General features: G+C 41.8%; 1 protein-coding gene and 1 long non-coding RNA gene across 2 annotated transcripts in view; one reads left to right on the top strand and one right to left on the bottom strand.

Moving 5' to 3' along the window:
* Positions 1 to 474: 474 nt before the first annotated feature.
* On the bottom strand, positions 475 to 8,988 carry LOC132831074 (uncharacterized). Its single transcript, XR_009646477.1, has 2 exons — positions 8,262 to 8,988; positions 475 to 1,480 (listed from the first exon to the last, which is right to left on the bottom strand). It is a non-coding gene; the product is annotated as an uncharacterized LOC132831074 (long non-coding RNA).
* LOC132831058 (regulator of microtubule dynamics protein 2) overlaps positions 8,321 to 23,294 on the top strand; it is a 131,408-nt gene continuing 116,434 nt past the window's right edge. The window contains exon 1 of the mRNA XM_060849113.1: positions 8,321 to 8,996. Coding sequence (XP_060705096.1) covers positions 8,536 to 8,996 — 461 coding nt within the window. The 5' untranslated portion in view covers positions 8,321 to 8,535. The remainder of the gene's footprint in view (positions 8,997 to 23,294) is intronic.

Below are 23,294 nucleotides of genomic sequence, written 5' to 3'. Positions count from 1 at the left end.
AATTAACTTTATCAAAACAATGGTAAACTACACTGTTTATGAGTAGTGGGGTAAGAAAACAGGATTTTCATCTGTCTCTCTCTTCTGCCTGTAACATTATTATCTATGTAATATCTTTCAGCTTCCAAAATAGATGACATACTGAAATCCAAAGCAATTGATTTAGTACCCATTGACATCAGTAGATGTTTATATAGAACAAAAGTCAAGGCTGTGGTCTTATCAAGAAACAGATAATCTGGACATCTGCTCCCATACCAAATGTTTTCCTTGAAATTCAAGGTTTGTTTATCTCAGAAGTTAAGGTTAAATTCTTTCTCAACATCAAAAATAATAGTAATGATTCTAGCTTAGCATTTAAGCTGTCACTGCAGTGTTTGATGGTCATGATATTCTGGCTGAGCCAATCTGTAAATTTTGTGTTTTTGTATTTGCTGTCATGGTTTTCAAAGTTAAAAATCACACATCAGCAGGTTATAGTCCAATAGGTTTATTTGGAAGTATAAGCTTTTGAAGCACTGCTCCTCCATCAGCTAATGGGGCAGGATCATAGGACACAGAAGTTACAGTAAAAGATCAAAGTGTCATACAATTGATGCGATGTATGAAACAAACCTAGATTGCTGTTAAGTCTTAGAATGGGGAGATGCGGTTTTGATTGATTAATATGTAAATGCCAGAACTTCTTTCAAGTCATAGTCCCAAGATAACTTAAGGTTTTTAAAAAAAGGTGATATCTCAGGTCAGACAATGCATTGAAGGTGTGGAGTTAGAATCTGATCTGGAGTCAGACTGGTTCTATTTCCAAAGTAGCAATTTATAAAATGTCACATTGACTGACTGCCAACAGATTGTGTGCTTTTTGAACAAAATAAAATGAATCTGCAAATGTAAACTCACCCCAAAGACTTATATGTGTGTGTATGTGTGTGAGAGAGAGAGAGAGAGTGAGAGAGTGTGTGTGTGTGTGTGTGTGTGTGTGTGTGTGTGTGTGTGAGAAAGAGGGAGCGAGTGTGTACGTGTGCATCTGAGCATGTGTGTGTGTTTGGTAGAGTGTGTGCACGGGTGTGACCGAATATATGACTGTGAGAGGGTGTGCGCGCGATTGTGAATTGTGGGTGTGAACAATACAGTGACAGAGGGAGTATGCATGAGAGAGGGTCTGTGTGAGTGGGTATGTGTGCTTGTGTGTGAATGTATGTGTAAGAGTGTATAGTGTGGTACCACCTCTAGTGTGACATGAACCCAAGATCCCTGTTGAGGTCATCCTGTTAGCCTCTGCTCATCAACTCTGCATTGATGTGAATTCTGAAGTCTGCCTTGGAGGATGCTCACCCGAAGATCTGAGGCCAAATGTCCTTCGTAGCTGAAGTATTCCCCCTTGGGAGGGAACACCCCAATTGTTGTGTGGTATCTATTCATCCGTTGTCACAGCATCTGCTGGGTTTCACCAATACACCATGCCTCGGGACAGCCTTGCCTGCAGCAGATGAGATATTCAAAGTTGGACGAGTCACATAAATACATTTCTATTTTTTTCAAAAAGCACACAATCTGTATGTAGGCTGTCAGTCAATGTGACATTTTATAAATTCCTATTTTGGAAATAGAACCAGTCTGACTCAAAGTTGGAATACAGACAGACTCTAACCTCACATTTTTAATGCATTGTCTGAGCTAAGACGTGGTCTTTTTTCATACATATAAAACCTTAACTTATCTTGGGTCTGTGACTTGAAAATGTTCTGGGATTTACATATTAATGAATTGAAAATTGCATACCCCTTCTAACTGATTAAAGACTTAACAGCAATCTAGGTTTGTTCAATATATCATATCAGTTGTGTGAAATTTTGATCTTTTATTATAAATTCTGTCTTACGATCCTGCTCCACTAGCTACCTGACAAAGAGCAGCACTCTGAAAGCTTGTACTTTCAAATAAACCTGTTGGAGTATAATCTGACGTGTGATTTTTTAAAACTTTTCCACCTCAGTCCAACACTACTACCTCCACATCATTGCTTTCAAAGAAAGCTGACAAGAACCTGATAATTCAGTGGATTTTTTCAACATTCTCTCTTGTTAACCCTCTGAAACTGACATGTGCATTTGCAGATTACACATGTGCAATAGAACACTGAAATTTGGAAATTGCTGTGTGTGATTTCACACCTCTTCACATGCTGTTGTGTTGTTTAAGTATCCAGCCTGCAACCATTAAACTGACAAGAATGTGCCCTTTTACATTTGCCCATTTACTATCACCTGATGAAGGAGCTTCGAAAGCTAGTGTGCTTCCAATTAAACATGTTGGATTATAACCTGGTGTTGTGTGATTTTTAACCCTTTTACATTGTTCATTTTGCAGTATAAACCCATTAGATATAGGCCAATTCTTGCCCATCCCTAATTGTTCTGAGGGCAGTTAAGAGTCAACTACATTGCTGTAGGCCCAGAGTCTCATGTAGGCAATTCAGTTAAGGATAACTGATCTCTCTCCCAAAGTAAAATAGTGAACCAGAAGCTTTTTTAATACCAAAAGTGCCTACACCAGCACCATTAGGCCAACTTGTTAGTTCAGATTTTTAATAAATTTTGCTTTCACCATCAATAATGGTGATATTTGAACCCTTGTCTTGATTTAGGCCAGTGTCATTACCATTACAAAATCACCTCTTGCATATTTTGCTAAATGAATGTAACTTGGTTTTGAATGGTGTGCCTGTACTAAGTTCATAATTATTGCTCAATAGCTTACTGGCCCTTAGAAACTAATTTAATCTTTCTGGTTTTATAAATTAATCTTTTAATGATAAAAAAAATCCATATACTTTTAAAAGTTTATGATATCCTTAATTTCATCCATATGTCAGAATCATTTATATTGTTCTCTAAAATTTAAGTAATGCCTAATGAACGCTTGTTACTTCCTGGCTTGATATACCTGAAACTACTTAAATATGATTGGCTAATTATCCTGATTAATGACATTAATATTTGCTGGAACTTTGGAGATTCAATTGTATCAAACTCAAAGACTCAAAATGTGTTTTGAAAGAGGAAATCCATATCATAGAGATGGCTATTTACTTGTGGTGCACTCTTCCAGATCAGAACTAAGCACCATAGCTTCACAGTTGACTGAAAAATCTGAGTATATGTGACATGTGTGAAGGGTGTATCAATTTATTTTCTGTATCTTTGACTGTAGAATAAAATGGAAAAAATAAAGAATTGCTGCACTTTTGAAAACAAGTTAATGAAACTATCTGGTTCACTCATGCCTTTTAGGGAGGGAACTGCCATCCTTACCTGGCTTGGCTTATGTGCGACTCCAGATCCTCAGCAATATAGTTGACTCTTACCTGCACTTTGGGCAATTGGGAATGACAATAAATGCTGACCTAGTCAGTGAAACGATCATGCTATGAATGATTTATTTTTTAAATTGTGTTTAATGTTTATAACTACTACTTTGTTCAAGCTGTGGGGGAAGATGTTTGTAGACAGCATAACACAGGGATGTACGTAAACCGAGATTTGACTGGTAACAAGCAGCTGATGAGTTTGTGACCTGTTGTGGTGACAACTCTGATTCTTTTCTGGGTAGCTGAACAGCTTGTGGGTGTGAACAATACAGTGAGAAGCCTTTGACTTCTGGAAGGATTAGTAGTCTCTTTCTCCCTCCCTCTTTGCAATAAAAAGACAGACGTTAGAAGAAAGTCAATTATTTTCCACCCCTTCCCCCACTTACTGTGCACCGCTGTTTTTAACCTGTGACTAAGAGACTTTATAGTTAGCGTACCAATTGCTTTGCACCTCCTGTGAAGCAGTGAAAAAATCTGGGAGACTGAAAAACAAAGTCCTGGCAAGTCAAAAGTAACATTTCATCAAGCCCTTGGACTCCTGCTATTGAACTGTGTTTTCCAATTTTTCTTCTCTCCACGCACAAAACAATTTTTTTGTTAGTCTATGTCTGTCTGATTATATGTGAAGGGGTGTTAAAAGATGGTCAGAGTTTTAAAAGGAGAAACTCAAAAGTCACAGTGTACTCATGAGTAGAATTTGCTTACTTACTATAAACACTTGTTAAGTACAGGAACTTGGATACCGTTTTCTGCTAACTTGATTCCAAAAGTAAATCAGGAGTATTTACTGATTTACAGAACAATAAAAGTAAAAAAGTAAGTTTTTGATTAAATCATTAATTTCTGTGGTCACCCCAGGAGTAGTGGGATTTGAGAACTGGTGCATTTTCCCAAATGAGTCATAACAGATGGAGTCAGTCTTTTCCAGATATTTCCCCCTTCCCATGTTTTTACTTTCTGGATTGCTACAAAATTTGTTTCAACTGAAAAAGCATAAAGCTAAACCTAAATAATCCTATAATTCAAATCGGGATTTTAGAGCACTCAACTCTTCTGGAAATCATGATTTGGAGATGCTGGTGTTGAACTGGGGTGTACAAAGTTAAAAATCACACACCAGGTTATAGTCCAACAGGTTTAATTGGAAGCACACTAGCTTTCGAAGTGCTGCTCCTTCATCAGGCGGTTGTGGAGGATACAATTGTGAGACAGAATTTATAGCAAAAGTTTACAGTGTGATGTAACTGAAATTATACCTTGAAAATTACCTTGATTGTTCATTGAGTCTTTCATCTGTTCGAATACCATGATAGTTTCACTTCTTTCATGTGTAAATCACAATTTTTTTAAAAAAAAAGTTGCATTCTCAGGTTAACTGTAATGATTGGTGTTAGCTTGACAATATGTTGAAGGTGTTAGCCCCCCTGTGTTCTCAGTCTGTGCCATAATGTTTAGACTGATTCTAATCTAAAAGGTGAGATAACAGAGTCTTACATGAATTCATGCAGTTTTTGAGCAAAGTACAATGTAACTCTGCAAGTACAAATTCACCCCACAAACATATATGTATATGTGTGCATATATATGTGTGTGTGTGTGTGTGTGTGTGTATCTGTCTGTCTGGGTTGGGGGGTTGAGAGTGAGAGAGAGAGTATATATATGTGAATGTAGAGTGTCCCAAGTCTGCGAGAGGGTGCATGTGGGAGTGTGAGAGTGTGTGTGTCTGGGATGGGGGGTTGTGAGTGTCTGTGAGAGAGAGTGTATATGTATGTGCGTGTGGGTAGAGTGATCTAAGTCTCTGAGACGATGTATGTGTGAATATGGAGTGTGTGTGTCTGTAAGAGTGTGTGTGAGTGTCTGTGTGCACGCGTGTGTGTGTGTGTTTAGGAGTGTCTGTATGTGTGTATAGTGCAATGGTGGTCACCTGTAGTGTGACATGAATCCAAGGTCCTGTTTGAGGCCCTCCCTATGGGTACAGAACTTAGCTATCAGCCTCTGCTCGGCCACTTTTCACTGCTGCCTATCCCGAGGACCGCCTTGGAGGATGGTCACCCGAAGGTCCGAGGTCAAATGTCCGGGACCACTGAAGTGTTCCCCAACAGGGAGGGAACACTCCTGTCTGTTGATTGTTGTGTGGTGCCCATTCATCTATTGCTGTAGCCTTTGCTCGATTTCCCCAATGTACCATGCCTCAGGGCATCCTTGCCTGTAACGTATAAGATAGGCAGCATTGGCTGAGCGGGTGTCCCCACGTGCAATGGTGGTATCCATGTCCACACTGAGACGTCTTGCAGCATGACAGGGTTGTATGGAGTTGTCCTGAAAGCCAGGCTGCGTGCTACGAGCAATGATCTGTTTGAGGTTTGGCGGTTGTTTAAAGGCAAGCAGTGGAGGTGTGGGGAAGGTCTTGGTGCGGTGTTCATCCTCATTGATAACGTATTGCAGGTCACGAAGAACATGGCGTAGTTTTTCAGCTCCTGGGAAGTAATGAACAACGAAGGGTACCCTGTCGGTTGCAGCACGTGTCTGTCTCCTGAGGAGGTCATTACGGTTCCTTGCTGTGGCACGTCAGAACTGGTGGTTGATGAGTTGAGCATTGTACCCTGTTCTTATAAGGGCATCTCGGAGTTCTTCCAGGTGCCCGTCACGTTCCTCCTCATCTGAACAGATTGTATGCGTAGGGCTTGTCCATAGGGGATGGCTGTTTTAATTTGTTTTGGGTGAAAGCTGGAGAAGTGTAGCATTGTGAGGTTGTCTGTGGGTTTGCGATAGAGTGTAGTGCTGAGGTGTCCATCCTTGATGGAGATGCATGTGTTCAAGAATGAGACAGATAGTCGAGAGAAGTCCATGGTGAGTTTGATGGTGGGATGAAACTTGTTGATATCGCTGCATAGTTTTATCAGTGACTCCTTGCCATGGGTCGAGAGGAAGAAAATGTCTTCAATGTACCTGGTGTATAATATTGGTTGGAGGCCCTGCATCGAGAATAAGTCTTGTTCGAACCTGTGCATGAAGATGTTGGCATATTGGGATGCAAATGTGGTTCCCAATATGTGTCTGAATGAAGAATTGGTTGTCAAAGGTGAAAACGTTGTGATCGAGGATAAAGCGGATGAGTTGTAAGACGGTGTTCAAAGATTGGCAGTTGTTGGTGTTGAGTACTGAGGCTGTTGCCGCAATGCTGTCAGTGGGGGATGCTGCTGTAGAGTGCTGAAACATCCATTGTGATGCACTCACGGACCAGTCAAACTGGGAACATTCCTCATTCATGCCACACTTCATACACACCCATACAGATACACACACACTCCCACACTCACATGCATCCTCACAGAGACTTAGACCACTCTACACTCACGCACACACATGTACACTCTCACAGGCACTCACAACCCCCCAGCCCAGACACACACACACACACACCCACATGCACCCTCTCGCAGACTTGGGACATTCTACACTCGCATATACACTCTCTCTCTCACACTCTCAACCCCCCAACCCAGACAGACAGACAGACACACATACATACATATACACAATATACACACACAAAGACTCACATACACACATATACATATACGTTTGTGGAGTGAATTTGTACACTCCACCTTCAACATATTTTCAAAATGTTGCTGGAAAAGCACAGCAGGTCAGGCAGCATCCAAGGAGCAGGAGAATCGACGTTTCGGGCATGAGCCCTTCTTCAGGAATTCCTGAAGAAGGGCTCATGCCCGAAACGTCGATTCTCCTGCTCCTTGGATGCTGCCTGACCTGCTGCGCTTTTCCAGCAACACATTTTCAGCTCTGATCTCCAGCATCTGCAGTTCTCGCTTTCACCTTCAACATATTGTCTAGCTAACACCAATTGTTACAGTTAACCTGAGAATGCAACTTTTAAAAAAATTTTGTGATTTACACATGAAAGGAGTGAAACTATCATCATATTCGAACAGATGAAAGACTCAACGAACAATCAAGGTAATTTTCAAGGTATAATTTCAGTTACATCACACTGTAAACTTTTGTGATAAATTCTGTGTATTACAATTGTGTCCTCCACAACCACCTGATGAAGGAGCAGCACTCCGAAAGCGAGTGTGCTTCCAATTAAACCTGTTGGACTATAACCTGGTGTTGTGTGATTTTTTAACTTTTGGAAATCCTAACTGATTCCTGAAGGTTCCTGAAATTACAGTTACTTCTATATCTTCACCAAGATAAACATAGTTGTCCTCATGGATTATCATAATTGTCCTCATGGATTATCAAGATAAATATTAATCACCAAAACCCAGTGGAAAACCAGGCAATAGACAATGAATATGGTTACTTTTGTTTTCTTGCAAATGACAAGAACAACCAATAAGCCACTTTGGCCATTTCAAGTAACCCAAATAGCTTCAGTCACAATGTCATTCCCAACGATACCATTTTAATCCAAACCTTGAGTAGGAATGATTTTCCTGCATAGAGTCAAGGACCAGATAAGCCAAAAGTACTTATTTTAAGGTTGGTCCTATGGTGATTCTTACAAGGTTTCGTTTTGGGTCTGATGTTTACACGGAAGTGGGTTCTGGGACTCAAACGTTCTGCTGTGGGTTTTTGGTCACTATCCCAATACCTCACGTAACTACATTTCCAACTTTAATTTGTTAACATGCTTATGAAGGGCTAAATGAATGCAAATTCACATCAAAGCGCAACCGCCCCTTCAAATACATGAACTGTAGAAGTGAACCGTCAGCATTAATGGAACAAAAATGTCACCGCTATAATGTTGCGCAACAGGTTGTAAACACGTAAATGTTTTCAGAAAAATGAATTGAAATAATCGTTTTACGGTAGTAGATCAACAATTCTGATATCGATTCTTAAAAATAAAAACTACCTGAAAGTGAGTGCTCAATAGACTTTCGCTTTCCTGCTGTCATTCACAGTGCAAAAGTAGGCTGTTGCAGCCGTGAGTAGAGAATTCCGAGTGGGCGGTTATTAATCGCGTATGACAGCAGATGAAGGGAGAGGTTGTTGTTTCAGTGGAGCTAATACCAGCGAGTTGTTATAGGAAAGGTGAAGGTGCGGGCAGGTGGCGATTGGGTTTCAAACTGTAGTTGCTGCTCGCGCTCACTTCTAACCGACTGGAGTAACGGCTGGCGCTCGCGGACATGACGCAGCCAACCGATGGCAAGGCTCTGGTGTTGGGCTTGTTAGCAGGGGTGGGTATCGGGGCGGCCGGCCTCACGCTGGCGGTCGCCTGGTACCGAAGGACCAAAGAGAACGAAAGCAGCATCTCCGCTGCGAGGAGTCGGGCTGAGTTTCACAAACGTTTAAAAGCCTCCGGGCCCAGGCTCCCCTCGCCGCGTCAGGCCGACATCTTGGAGACGCTCAGTGAGCTGATCCGGAGCCTGGAGGAGGTGAAGGGCGAGGTGCAAAGCCTGAAGGAGGCCGTGCCTCGCCTGGAGGAACGAGTGCGGAAAGAACTTAGTGAGTTCGGGCCGGAGCGGAGTCCGAGAAAGGCGGCCAGGAAGAGGAAGAGAAGCGAGCGAGTCTTGGAGGATGGAGATGTAGATGTTTCCGCTGTGGGTTTTGGTTCTGTCAGCTCCGAGGAGGTGGAGAGTGAAGGCGGGTGAGGAATTCACTTTTGTTTTATACACCCAACAGCGAAGTCCCGATGTTTATTTAGATATGTCATTTCAAAGAGTGATTGTCACAAGACTTTTTTTTAAAAAGCATATTGATACTTTAGCATTTCCAAGATGCTAGAATTTTCCCCATTGATTTGAAAGGTAACAAAAACTATTAAAAGGAGGGGAAACATTACGTGATGAGCCTGATGTCAATGTTCGAGAACATGCAAGATTCTATTACTCAGGATGTATTAATGGCACTTAAACGTCGAAACGTACTTATGGAAGGGAAACTGCAATTTGGCAGATCTTTTGTAAGTTCTGCACAAATAAGGAGAAAAGTGTACTTCTGGATTTTCAGGAATGATTGAATAAGTCATAGTAAAAAGTTAGGATTCAGGATTGGGGATGATTTGGATTATTTTGTTAATTCTTAGGCTGTGCGTTTGTTGGCAATGCCCATCCCTATTGCAACCAAGAAGGCAATAAGTGAGCTGTCTCCTTGAACTGTTGCAACCCATGGGGTATAGAAATACCCAGAATTATGTTGTGTATTCCAGGAGTTTGACCCAACAAAGGAGGAGCAGCAATGAATTTCAAAGAGTGTGACTTGAGGACAACTTGAATATGGGTCATATTTGCATGCTCTTGCTGCCCTTATTCTTCGAGGCTGCAAAAGTTTGTGATTTCAGATAAACCTGTTGGACTATAACCTGGTGTCGTGTGATCTCTGACCTTATTCTTCTAGGTAGTTGATGTTGCAAGTTTAGAAAGTCCTGTCAAAGGGACCTTTAATGAGTTGCTACAAAGCATCTTGTAAGAGGTACACACTGTTGTGCTGTGTTGGTTGGTGGTGACGAGAGTGGAACTTGTAAGTGGTGGAATGGGTTATGTTTCCTTGGACAAGAAACAGTTTGTTGAATCAAAACCAGAAATTACTGGAACAATTCAACAGGTGTAGCAGCATCTGTGGCGAGAAATCAGAGTTAATGTTTTGGCTCCAGTGGCTCTTCAACAGATGCTACCAGATCTGCTACAGGGTTCTGGTTTGTAATCAGTAATTTGCTGATTTTTAGGCAGTTCGAATCACCTCCGGATCTCTGGTTCTGACATGACTTATTTAGGAATGTGAAATGAAGAAGGGTGTTTCAGGGCAATAGAATCTTTGTGTTTATTAAATACAAAAGGTAAGTAGAGTACAAGGAAAAAAGGTAAATGAAATTCACATAGACAACGATATAGATAACAGTAATTAAATACACTATTAAATTAGAGACTATTAAAAGCTAAACAGTTTTAAATTACAAACATTAATCAGGCTTCCTACCCTTAGGATTCTCAGCACTGTCACCACCCACCTTCTCCTCCCTGCTAACTAGGTTGGAAACTTTGGGGTCTTAGGAGTTTAAGGTCACTGCTGGGGAAAAATGCAGTTTTAAAGTGTGTCTTGTTGCTGAGCTTCTTGCTGTTGGTTCTCTTAGTTCAGAATCAGCCTATGTCTGGGAGCTCTTGTTTGGAAAGCGTTTGGCTGGTTTCACCCCTCGTCTTGGATGTCCTTGGTTTGGCTTCCCAATTTAGCTTCTCTATTTGGTCTCTATGGTTCTTGGTTTCAAAGCTGCTTGTTGGGGCTCAAAGCCTGTGGGGAAGCTGTTTCTGCAGAAGCTTGTTGTTGAAAAAGGCTCTCTCTCAGGTCAGATCGATTTTTGAGAGGATGGCGAAGATACAGCAGCCTGAACATATGTAGCAGCAGGTTCTTCCTGACTGTTATTAGACTGATGAATGGACTCTGTAGCCTCAAATAATGCTGATCTTGCTAAGATTGATCTCACCAGCATACACCCTATGCAATATAACCTCAATGCCTTTGTCTAAGTCTTTTTACTCTGATCTGTTACATCCTAGCTACTTTGATCTGCCTATACTGCTTGTAAACAAAGCTTTTCACTGTACTTTGGTACATGTGACAATAAATGAATGAATGTCAAGCAAGCAGGGCTAGCGGTTATAAGACTGTGTGCCCCATTATCTCCCCTCAAATCTGTGTTGTCCATTGTGTTTCCTTCTTAAGTCAGTTGGCTTCCCAATAGTTAAGAGTATGTATATATGGATTTTGATTGAAGTTGAATGTTTGGTATCTGTGTAGACTGTGCTGGGTAACCCAAGGTGTAAAAGTTAGTTTCAGTCTAGAGTTGATGAGGAGGTGCTGGTATTGGACTGGGGTGGACAAAATTAAAAATCATGCAACATCCGGTTATAGTCCAACAGGTTTATTTGGGAGTACTAGCTTTTGGAGCACTGCTCCTTTGTCGGTTAGCTAGAGAAGCACTATCATAGTGTCATGCAACTGATACGATATATTGAACAAACCTAGATTCCTGTTAAGTCTTTTTGAATGGGTTGCAGGTTTTGATTCACTAATATGTAAATCCCAGAACTTCTTTTGAGTCACATTTCTGAGATAACTTAATGCTTTATAAAAAAAAGGCAACATCTCAGCTTAGACAATGCAGAGAGTGAGTTCAGAGTCGTTCTGTATTCCAACCTTGAGTCAGACTGGTTCTATTTCCAAAGTTGGAATTTACAAAATGTCACAGATTCTGTGCTTTTTGAACAAAATAGAATGTACCTGCATATACAAAATGTAAATTCACCCCATACATTTATATGTACGTGAGGGAGGGAGGGAGTGTGTATGTGGAAGAGAATGTGTGTGCTTGCTAGAGTATGTGCAAGAGTGTGATGGAGTATAAGCCTGAGAGGGTGTGTGCGTGGCTATATGTGTGTCAGTCTGAGAGAATGTGTGTATGAGAGAGGGTCTGTATGAGTGTGAGTATGTAAGGGTATGTGTATGAGTGTATAGTGTAGTGGGCTCACCTATAATGTGGCATGATTCCCACGCCCCAGTTGAGGCCATCCTCATGGGTATCGAACTTGGCTATCAGCCTCTGCTCAGCCACTCTGCATTGCTTTGTATCCCGAAGCCTGCCTTGGAGGATGGTCACCTGAAGATCCGAGGTTGAATAGCCCTGACCACTGAAGTGTTCCCCAACTGGGAGGGAACATCCCTGTCTGGAGATTGTTGCCTGATGTCCATTCATCCATTGTCTTGGTATTTGCTTGGTCTCACCAATGTACCATGCCTCTGGGCAGCCTTGCCTGCAGTGTGTGAGATAGACAATGTTGGCCAAATCTGACGAGTAACTGCTGCATGCATGTGACATTTTATAAATTCCTACTTTGGGAATAGAACCAGTCTGACTCAAGATTGGAATACAGACAGACTCTAACCTCACACCTTTTAATGCATTGTCTGAGCTGAGATATCACCTTTTTTAAAAAAAAATCTTAAGTTATCTCGGGAATGTGACTTGAAAGAAGTTCTGGGATTTACATATTCATGAATTGAAACCTGCAACCCATTCTAAAAGATGAAAGACTTGACAGCATCTAGGTTTGTTCAGTATATCATATCAGTTGCATGACGCTATGATCTTATGCTATAAATTCTGTGTCTTATGATCCTGTCCCACTGACAAAAGAGCAGCCCTCCGAAAGCAAGTCCTTCCAAATAAACCTGTTGGACTATTACCTCATGTTGTGTGATTTTTTTTAACTCAATCTAGAGTGTTAGGTTTGTTGATTGTTTTCTTGGAGCGGAGGTGTAAATTGGAGTTCCAAGCAGCCATCTCATTCTTTGTGTATTTTTCCTAGAGCTCAGCCCAGGTGTCCCCTTTAACTTTTAAAAATTTTGGGAAGTCCAGGGACTTGTCCAGAATTTTAAATGATGGAGATTTTTGTTCAATCCTACACTGCTGGGATTTCTGTTTTTGTTTCTGATTTCCAGCATCTGCAGTTCTTTCTGTTTATAGTTTTTTGAATGTTGTTGGAGCTATGCTTCAGGCAAATAGAGATTATTCCATCATGCTTTTGTTTTAAACCTTGTAGCTTGATAATGGAAGGTTTTGCAAAGATTGAATTTTCAGGACTGAGTAGATTCTAGCAAGGCAACTTTATTCAACCTTGTGTCACTTTGACTGTATGAAATGTGTGCGGGAGAGGTCTCTGAGTCAAACTCAGAGATACTCTGCTGAGTACAGCCTCAAAACACCATTTATGTACATTTTTATGTTACAATGGTTCCATGCAACATAGTTTATTCTGGAACAATGTGTCAATCATTCCTTTTTTCCATTGTAAACTAGAATCTAGTTTCATATTTTATGTATCCTGGGTCTCAATTGTCACAAAAGTTGCACTGCAACATATGGTTTTTATCAGAATTTCTATTTTGTGTTATTTTCAGGCGTTATCTGTTCTCATCACCTACCTGCTGTGCCCAAGATTCTCCTCATGAGGGATACCATGTGATTATCTTGCTAAATACAGATGCTTGCTAAGTAACTGCTGACTGTTGCCTTTTATGGATATCTGAATAAACTGCCTGTTCAAATATATTTTCTGCTGTATGCTACTTCAAAGTACTGCTTCTTCCCTAGCATTTTCTCTTTTGTGCTTTCCTATCCTCTGCCTTCACTTGTGACGTGAGGAGTTCAGGGGTAAGTTACCTCTAGCTGAATTCTCAGCTTCTACAAGTAATAAACTCATTCAGTCTGGTTTTAAATTAACCATGTGATAAACCAAGGGGATTGAAAGAAGGGGGTGAATTAAGAAGGAGAGCCACTTTATCCTTCCTCAACCTGAAGCTTCATGATTTGGAATATCTCTACTGGAATGTAATTAATTTGGGAACCTAGATTGGTCTTAACAGTCCTCCGTGGTGTGGTGTATCCTCTTGATACCCACAATATTAATTTCATAGCTACCACCATTGAGATTAGTTTTTAGTTCCAGATTTATTAATTGAATTTAAATTCAATCAGCTGCTGTGGTGGAATTTGAGTCCACTTCCCCAGAACATTCACCTGGGCCTTTCAATTACTACTCCAATGACACTACCCATATTCCAAACATAGAAATCAACAACCTTATCGAGGTTGGATAGGCTTGGATAGGGTAAATAGACAAGGTCTTTCCCTGGGCCGGGGGAGTCCAGAACCAGAGGGCATAGATTTAAGGTGAGTGGGGAAAGATTTAACAGGGAACTAAGGGGCAATTTTTTTCAGAGAATGGTGCGTGTATGGAATGAATTGCTAGAGGATGTGGTGGCGGCTGGTACAATTACCATATTTAAGTCATCTCGATGTGTATATGAATGAATAGGGAGGCTTTAGAGGGATATGGGCCAAGTGCTGGCAAATGGGTAGATTTAGGATATCTGATATAGGATACCAAAGGGTCTGAATCCGTCCTGTACATTGACTCTGAGTTTATAACAAAACTTCTTGCCTTATTTGGAGCTGAGGATGGAGGCAATAGGGGAAAGAGATATAAGATATCTTGCAGTGAGGAAGCTAAGAAGCGCCAGAAATAGGGAGTGTGAATATTTTGAAGTTAGAATTGGATTGAGCCGAGAGATGATGCTGAATCCCAACCTTTACCTGCTGTCATGTTTATTCTAACTGAGCTTATCAGACAGGAAGTGCAATGCTTAGTGATTGCAGTTGATATTGAACTCTTTAGTAGGAATAATCAGAAAATCACTGATTGTCTGGAGAATTGCATAAAAGCATTAGATGATGGTTATGAAAATTAGTATATTTTTTAGTGATTGGCTAAATCAATTGTCTGTTCAAGCCTGCAACACTTGAATTTAAGGACATAGAGATTAGGGTCATATCAGGAGAAGGCCTAGAATGCGAGGAAGAAATTGTTTGAGAATTTGGTCAAGGGAGTCAAAGGCAGAGCTGAGGGAATTGCTGAGAAGTTCAGAATGTCAGAATTAACATATCTTGGCTAGCATGGTGCCATTGTTTAAGAAAGGTAGTAAGGAATAGCCAGGGAAGTATAGATCGGTGAACCTGACATTGGTGGTGGGCAAGTACTCGGAGGGAATCCTGAGGGCCAGGATTTACATGTATTTGTATAGGCAAGGCAGGGATAGTCAGCATTGCTTTGTGCATGGGAAATTATGATTCACGAACTTGATGGAGTTTTGATGAGTGCAGAGTGGTGGGCATTCATCTATGTGGACTTCAGTAAAGCATTCGACAAAGTTCCTCATGGTAGACCAGTTAGCCAAGTTAGATCACATGGAATACAGGGAGAACTAGTCACTTGTATAATACAGATCATTTATGTATAATACAAACAACAGTGGCCCCAGTACTGATCCCTGTGGAACACCGCTGGTCACCTTTCTTCGTTTCAAGAAACTCCCTTCAACTAATACTTTCTGTCTCCTGTTGCTCAACCACTTTTTTATCCACCCAGCCGTAACACGCTGCACACCATGTGACTTCACTTTCTCCATTATTTTACCATGGGTAACCTTATCAAATGGCTAACTAAAGTCCAAGTATAAGACACCTGCAGCCCTTCCTTCATCAACTTGGTCACTTCCTCAAAGTTGGTAAGGCACGATCTCCCCCGCGCAAATCCATGTTGCCTATCACTGATAAGCCCATTCTTTTCCAAATATAAGTAGATTTTATCCCTCAGTACCTTCTCAGTAACCACTGACATCAGGCTCACTGGTCTGTAATTACCTGGAATATCCCTCCTGCCCTTCTTGTACAGACGGACAACATTAGTCAGCCTCCAGTCTTTTGGCACTTCACCTGTGTTTAAGGATGCTACAAAGCTATCTGTCAGGGCCCCAGCTATTTCCTCTCTCGCCTCCCTCAGCAACCTGGGATATATCCCATCCAGTCCTAGGGATTTGTCCACCTTAATATCCTTTAGCCTACCTAACACATCTTCCCTCTTTATGACCCAGAGTAAACAAACTTCTATCTCTAATCTCAACATTCATCATGTCCCTCTCTTCAGTGAACACTGCAAAGTAATCATTGAGAATCTCACACATATTCTTAGGTTCAACACACAACTTCCTTCCTAATCCTTTACTGGACCAGTCCTTTCACCTAGATTAGATTAGATTCCATATAGTGTGGAAACAGGGCCTTTGGCCCAACATGTCCACACCGACCCTCCGAAGAGTAACCCACCCAGACCCATTTCCCTCTGACTAATGCACCTAACACTATGGGCAGTTTAGCATTGCTAATTCACCTGAACTGCAGTGAGGCATCAGTGCTAACCACTGAGCCACCGTGCCGCCCCCTCTAGTTACCCTCTTTCTTATAAAAGAGAAGAACAGTTGGACAGACAAAGCAGTGGATAATAATCCAGCTTGGAGGGTGAATAGCTACTAATGGTAACTGTTAGTGGCTAACAATGGGTTGTATGTAATAGCGCATTGTGATAACAAGGCCTCGTGTATGGGTGTTGGGGTAGGGACATGGGAGAGCTCAAGCCCTAAAGTTGTTGAACTCAATATGGAGTCCAGAAGGCTACAGGGTCCCCAAGCAGAAAGAGGTTCCTGTTCTTCCAACTTGCATTGAGCTTTGCTGGAGCATTGCAACAAACGTGAGACAGAGATGTTGGCAGGGGAGAAGGGTGGTCTGTTGAAGTGGCAGGCAACTGGAAGCTCAGGGGTCTTCTTTGTCGACAGAACATAGGTGTTCTGCGAAGTGGTCACCCAGTGTACACTTCATTTCCCCAATGTAGAGGAGACTACGCTGTGAATGCAGTAGACCAGATTGAATGAAATGTAGGTAAAGTACCTGCAAGTTATGTTTGGGCCGTTGGATACTTTGGTAGTGGCACCCCACTGGAGATGGTGAAAATGCAGGTTAATGATCCTCTGGATTTGGATGCAGGTGGGATGGTATATAAGGACAAGGAGGACCCTTTCACTGTTGCAGAAGGGAGGAGGGGGGTCAAGGGCTGGAGTGTGGGAGATTAGTTGAACCCATTTGAGGCCCTGTTAACAACAGGATTGGAGAGTCCTTGGTTGAGGAAGAAAGTTGACATTTCAGAGGCTCTGTCAAAGTTGGCACCATCAGAACAGATGCGATGGAGATGGAGGAACTGAGAGAATGGAATAGAATCTTTTCAGGAAGCAAGTTGTGAGGGTGTATAATCAAGGTAACTGTGGGAGTCAGTGGGTTTGTAGTTTCCACTTTGGAACCCTGCAGCCTTCTGGACTCTATTGTGTTCAACAACTTCAGGGCTTGAACTCTTCCATGTCCTTACCCTAACCCTCACACACCAGGCCCTATTATCACATAGTATACTTTTACACACAATCTATTGTTAGCCACTGTCTCCATTAATAGCTATTCACCCTCCAAGCTGGATCGTTGTCCATTGCTTTATCTGGCTGTGTATTCTTCTCCTCCTTTGGGCTCTATGCCTACTTATCATTTACCCCTTACCACCACCACTCCCCCCATCCCATACTATCTTTTACATATAAACTGACATTTCCCTAGCTACCAACAGTTGACCTGCAATGTTTTCTCTGATTTCTGTCTACAAATGCTGCCAGACCTGTGAGTTTTTCAGCAATTTCTGTTTTTTATAAGGTATCTGATGCCAGGTATGTAGTCTTGTGTCCTGATGACTAACTGTATCTAACAATACATTCCATTCATAAATGCAGAATTCTGTGGTTGCTTGAAATCTGAAACAAATACTGTACCAAGAATGTTGGAGGGAAAACAGCAGGTCTGGTAGCACCTGAGGCGAAGGAAACAAAGCTAATGTTTTATCTCCAACATGACTTTCTTCAGAACTGTATCCTTTTCATTCTTCATAGTGGACACCATGCTGAACCGGTCCGTACTTTCAAATTCCAGAACACTGTTTTTGTTTTGTTGTTGTCACCTGTACTTAGGTACAGTGACATGTTTTGTGAGCAATATAGGCAGATCATAACATACAAGGACATACAGATTATAGAGTGCTTCGACAGAACAAGACATGCAAGGTTACGACTACACAGGAGTTGCACAAAAGCAAGGTCAGCACTGAATTTGAAATTAGAGGTCCAGTGAGCAGTCTAATAACAGCAGGGAAGAAGCTGTTGGTGCGTGCATTCAAGTTTCTATATCTTCTTCGTTGACGGAAGAGGTTGGAACAGATTAGTATTAGTGGGGTGAGAGGGGTCCTTATGATGTTGTTTGCCTTTCCACGGGAACGTGAAGTGTAGATGGAATCCATGGATGGAAGGTTGGCTTCTGTCATGGTTTGGGCTGTGCACACAACTTTTTGTAGTTTCTTATGGTCTTGGGCAGAGCAGTTGTCATGCCAAGCTGTTATGCACACAGACGGAAGGCTTTCTGTGGTGCATCTGTAAAAGTAGGTGAGGGTCCTTTATGGACGTGCTGAATTTCCTAAGCCTCCTGAGAAATAAAAAGCATTGTTGTGCCTTCTTGGCCATCGTAGCTACGTGGGAGGTATGGGGCAGATTGGTTATCATCACTCTAGGAACCTGATGCTCTCGACCCTCTCCACCTCCGCTCCATTGATGTAAACAGAGGTATATCTTCCTCCTTTCTTCTGAAGTCAATGATCAGTTCTTTTTTGTTGACATTGAGGGAGAGCTTGTAATCATTCCAGCATGATATTGAGTACTCTTATCTCTTCCCTTTGTTCTGTCTCATCGTTGTTTGATATCCGGCCTACAGCAGTTTAGTTGTCAGCAAACTTTATAGATGGTGTTCATATAAAATTTGGCTGCACAGTCATGAAGGTATAGGGAATATAGTAGGGGGCTGAGTGCGCATCTTGCGAGCATCAGTGTTGAGGATTATCGTGGAGAAGGTGCTGTTATTTATCTTCACTGTGGGTCAGGAAGCTGCTGATGTAATTCTGCTTTCAGAAAACACAAATTAAGTAATCCTGACTGTGCTAAGAATTACATTGGAAGCCAATTTAACATTGGTTCATGATGCCATGCATTTGCATTGCTAGAATATTGACACACAGGACATTGTTTGACATTGGCAAAAAATAATTTGATGCTACTTTGTAAGGATAAGGGTGACTCAGTCTCAATCCCATTCTCTATGACAACATCCTCAGCCATTCAAAGTCCACTTGCCATAGCAGTGATTGAGCAGCTCCTTTAGTGTTCTCCTCATATTTGCGCTCCATCACTTAAGCTTGTTGCTTAGTTAGTGATCAGATTTTTTTTTAGCTTTTGAGGTTCTGCTTTTTAACTTAGCACTAAGCTTCTCATGCTCCTGAAGCAAAACCTCTTTTCTAATGCTTCCTAAGAAGTGGAACATGGCCGTAGGATCTTTCTGCTCTCATTGTTTGTTAGTTTTTCTCCAGCTCAGAGCAGATATCTTGAATCCTGCACCAGGCAAGCAATGTAGTTTTCTAAACTCTCAATTTACCTTTTCGAGAACTGTCTATTATCCTGAGTTATATCATCCTTGTTACCACTATATTCTTCTTTACTTGACTGGCCTCATACCATGGTGCCATGGTCAGTTGGCACATTCACATAAGCAAGCTACACAGTTAGAATTTTGAGAGTTCAGCTATAAGTGAATTGGGGGAAAGGTTCATTTCCAGGATAGATGAGGTTTTAAGCAAGAAGGAGGACATGGGAGATCCAAGATGGCGGTGACCCAGCAACACTGAGTCTGTAGTGCTCTGCCCAAGACTCTGGCATAGTGGGCTGCCCACCTCCACCACACATGCCAAATCATTCAAAATAACTTTTATTCAATACAGTTAGTCATTTTGCATCAAATTTGAGTAGTTTGGTGCTTTGTTAAAATGACTAAGGGAAAGAGTGCCCACAGCTCACAGCAGGCAGGAACCCCTCCCCCACACTCTCCAGTTGCAGCAGAGGCGTCTGCAGCCGCCCGGGGGACTTACCTGCGGTGGCGAGCCTTGTTGCAGTAATTACCAAGCTGGAAGAGAAGATCAATGTCTTCATAGAGGAGTCCAGAAGCAGGTGGGAATTGCTCACTGTCGCACTGCAAAAGTATGACCGAAACATTGAAAAAAATCGAACATCGATTTGGAGAGACGGAGCTAAAGGCTGCAACCTCTGAGGCTGCTGCAGAATCGGCCATGGGTTGGGTCCGGAATCTCGAACAGTGAGTCTGGGCCTTAGAAGACCAAAATATTCATTTACTGGGCCTTCCCGAACGGGAAGAGGAAGGCCAGCTTGCAGTATTTTTGGAGCAGTGGCTCCCTCAGATGTTGAAGCTGAATCGGGCCAGGTGTGGTTAGAGTGGGCCCACCAAGTTGCAATACACAGGCTCGGGTTGGACCAGCGCCCCTGCCCAGTCCTGTTCCGGCTTCAGTGTTCCAGGGAGAAGCAAATGTTCCTAGAATCCTCCAGAAATCTCGGGAAAGGTCCCCAGGCCATAATATACAAGGGATCTAAGATTATGCTGTTTCAGGATTTTCCCCAGCTTTGGTCTACAAGAGGAGGATGTTTGATGAAATGAAGAAACATCTAAGGGATTTAAACATTCAGTACTCCCTGCGCTACCCAGTGACGCTATGTTTTAACCATGATGGGTCCCGTCTATAACTTCGGATCGCCAGAGAAGGTCAAAGAATTTTTGGACTCTCTCAAACAGATTGTAAAAATTAATTTGTGTGGTTAATGATGCTGTTCTGCCCTCCCTTCCCCCGGTTTACCCTTCATTTCTCTTATTCCCTTTATTGTTTAATATCATCTCTGCAGGGTAGGGAGGGGGGCTTATTTGTTCTTCACTGTGATTTTTAAAATTTATATATAGGCCGGCAGTCTAGTTGATTCTGGTGAGGGGGCGGGATGTCTGCCTTGTCCTACCTTATCTCTTTGTTTTAGAGTGGGGTTGTTCCCCCCCCTTTTACTTTGTGTTATTATACTCAATTATTACCTGCTGAGACTGTAACTTCATAATTGTATATGTTTATACGTGGTATTATCGTTACTAAATGTATCTAGGTGTGGTGGGGGAGGGGTAGAAACATCTAAGGGATTTAAACATTCAGTACATAAAGTTAACTTTAGCTTTATAGTACACTTGAATTTTTCTATTTTGTTATGGCGTGCCTGGGTCGAGGATGGGGCACTGGTTAGGAGAGGATACAATGGGTTTTCAGAAAGGAAGTGATGCCCTCTGGAAGCAAGGGAGAAAATCTTTCTTTTTTTTAATTTAGAAATTAGTTTTTTACAATATTGGCGTGAGTGTATTAAAGAATCTCTATATTTTTGTGAATTTTCTGCGTTCAATGCTCGGGGTGTTTTGGATGGGGTTCTTCTTTCTGGGGGGTCTCGGACTTGCCTGGACGATTATGGTTAGTCACTCGATTAAATGGTGCACCTGGAATGTCAAGGGGAGTAATTCGCCAATCAATAAGAAGAAAATACTATCAAACCTCAAAAAAGAAAGGGTTGATATAGCTGTCTTACAGGAGACACATTTCCTGGAGATAGAACACTTGAAATTACGACAGGGTGGATTCGATCAGGCCTTCTTTTCACCTTTCAGTTCAAAAAGTAGGGGAGTAGTCATTCTTATTTGGATGAATCCCCCTTTCAAAATCCTAAGTCAGATGAATCTGGATGGTACATATTGATTAAAGCCCTTTATAAATGGAGAGGAGTATGGGATTTTGAATCTGTATTGTCCCCCAGCGCATCCTTTCAAATTTATAATGGAAGCTTTCTCCAAACTGCTGGCTCTCAGGGCTCGTCATACAATTATAGGGGGAGATTTTAATTGCATTATGGACCCGGAGATAGGATACCCAAAAGTACTGCAGGTGCATCTCCCAGATCCAGGCAATTGGCGGCTCTGAATAAAGAGTTAGGATTAATAGATGTGTGGAGGTGCAAGGCAGAGATTTCTCTTTTTATGCTAATACACGTAAGTGTCACACTAGAATTGATATGTTTTTTGCCCCCTCGACCTTTTTGAATTCCATATTATCCTGCAAAATAGGTAATATAATAATTTCTGATCACGCTGCAGTGTATATGGAAATCAAGACTAGGAACACTGAGACCCCCCCCCCCCCCCCCCTCAACATTGGCGTATGGATTCTTTCTTAATGAAGGATATTAAATTCGTGAAATATTTCTCTCAAGAATTCAAAACTTTTTTGGAAATTAATTCAGGTACAGCTAGTAACCCATCAATGATGTGGGAGACCATTTAAGGCTTATGCACGGGGTCTGATCATTTCATACTCAGCAAGCCAGAAAAAACTAAAGGGAGAACAACAGCGTCTACTCAAGGCTCACTTAAAGGCAGCTGAAACAGCGTACGTTGATAGGCCCTCTGTTGCTAAATTACAAAGGATTACGACCTTAGGACAGCCCTGAATACCACACTTATCCAAATGGCAAAGAAGGAAATATTATTTGCAAAGCAAAGATTATATGAATTTGGCAATAAGCCTTTACCTAGCATTTCTCGCAAGATTAAAAAAAAAGGCCTCTCAAACTATCACGTCCATTCGGGAAAGTGCTGGTACTCTGACTTATGATCATAAAAGGATCAACACAATCTTCAGAAAGTTTTACTCTGATTTGTGTAAACCACAGAATTCTGAAGATAGAACCAGGAAGATGCAGTCCTTTTTTAAAAGCCTGGACTTTCCACACTTAACGCTGGAACAGGTGTTGGTCCTGAATGCTCCCCTAACAACCCAGGAAATACTTGATGCAATCAGGCAGCTTCAGAGCAGTAAAGCACCTGGTCCAGATGGATTTCAGGTTGAATTCTACAAAGAGTTTACAGGAGTATTAGCTGGTCCACTTATGGACATGTATAACTACTCATATAGTCAGGGCTGCCTTCCGCCTTCATTGAAAGAGGAGAATATCTCCCTCATTCTCAAAAAAGGAAAGGACCCAAAAGATTGCGCATTATACAGACCAATATCCTTGCTAAATGTAGATTTTAAATTACTTTCTAAAACATTAGCATTGAGGCTGGAGAGGATATTGCCATATGTCATAAAAGAGGACCAGACGGGGTTTATCAAGGGCCGTAGATCATCTAATAATATTAGAAGGGTTTTGAATGTGATTCAAGTCTGTCATCAGGAAAGAATACCGGAAATAGTAGTCTCATTGGACGCAGAGAAGGCATTTGACAGAGTTGAATGGTCATGCCTGTTCTATACATTGGAAAGGTTTGGCGGTGAAATGTATTTGCTAAATGGGTCTCAACATTGTATAATGACCCCAAAGCAGTTGTGACCACCAATGGCTGAGGCTCGGATAGCTTCAGTGTGGGTAGGGGCTGCTGTCAGGGATGTCCTCTCTCACCATTGCTATTCAAACTAATAATTGAGCCACTAGCGGAAGCTGTACAGGCTGACTCTAATATAATGGCCCTGAGGGCTAGCATGGGTAAACATAAAAT

Source organism: Hemiscyllium ocellatum, chromosome 3 (genome assembly GCF_020745735.1).
Source record: "Hemiscyllium ocellatum isolate sHemOce1 chromosome 3, sHemOce1.pat.X.cur, whole genome shotgun sequence".
Lineage (NCBI taxonomy): Eukaryota > Metazoa > Chordata > Chondrichthyes > Orectolobiformes > Hemiscylliidae > Hemiscyllium > Hemiscyllium ocellatum.
Note: the sequence above shows the minus strand (reverse complement) of the source record. Positions and strands in the feature narration are given on the sequence as shown.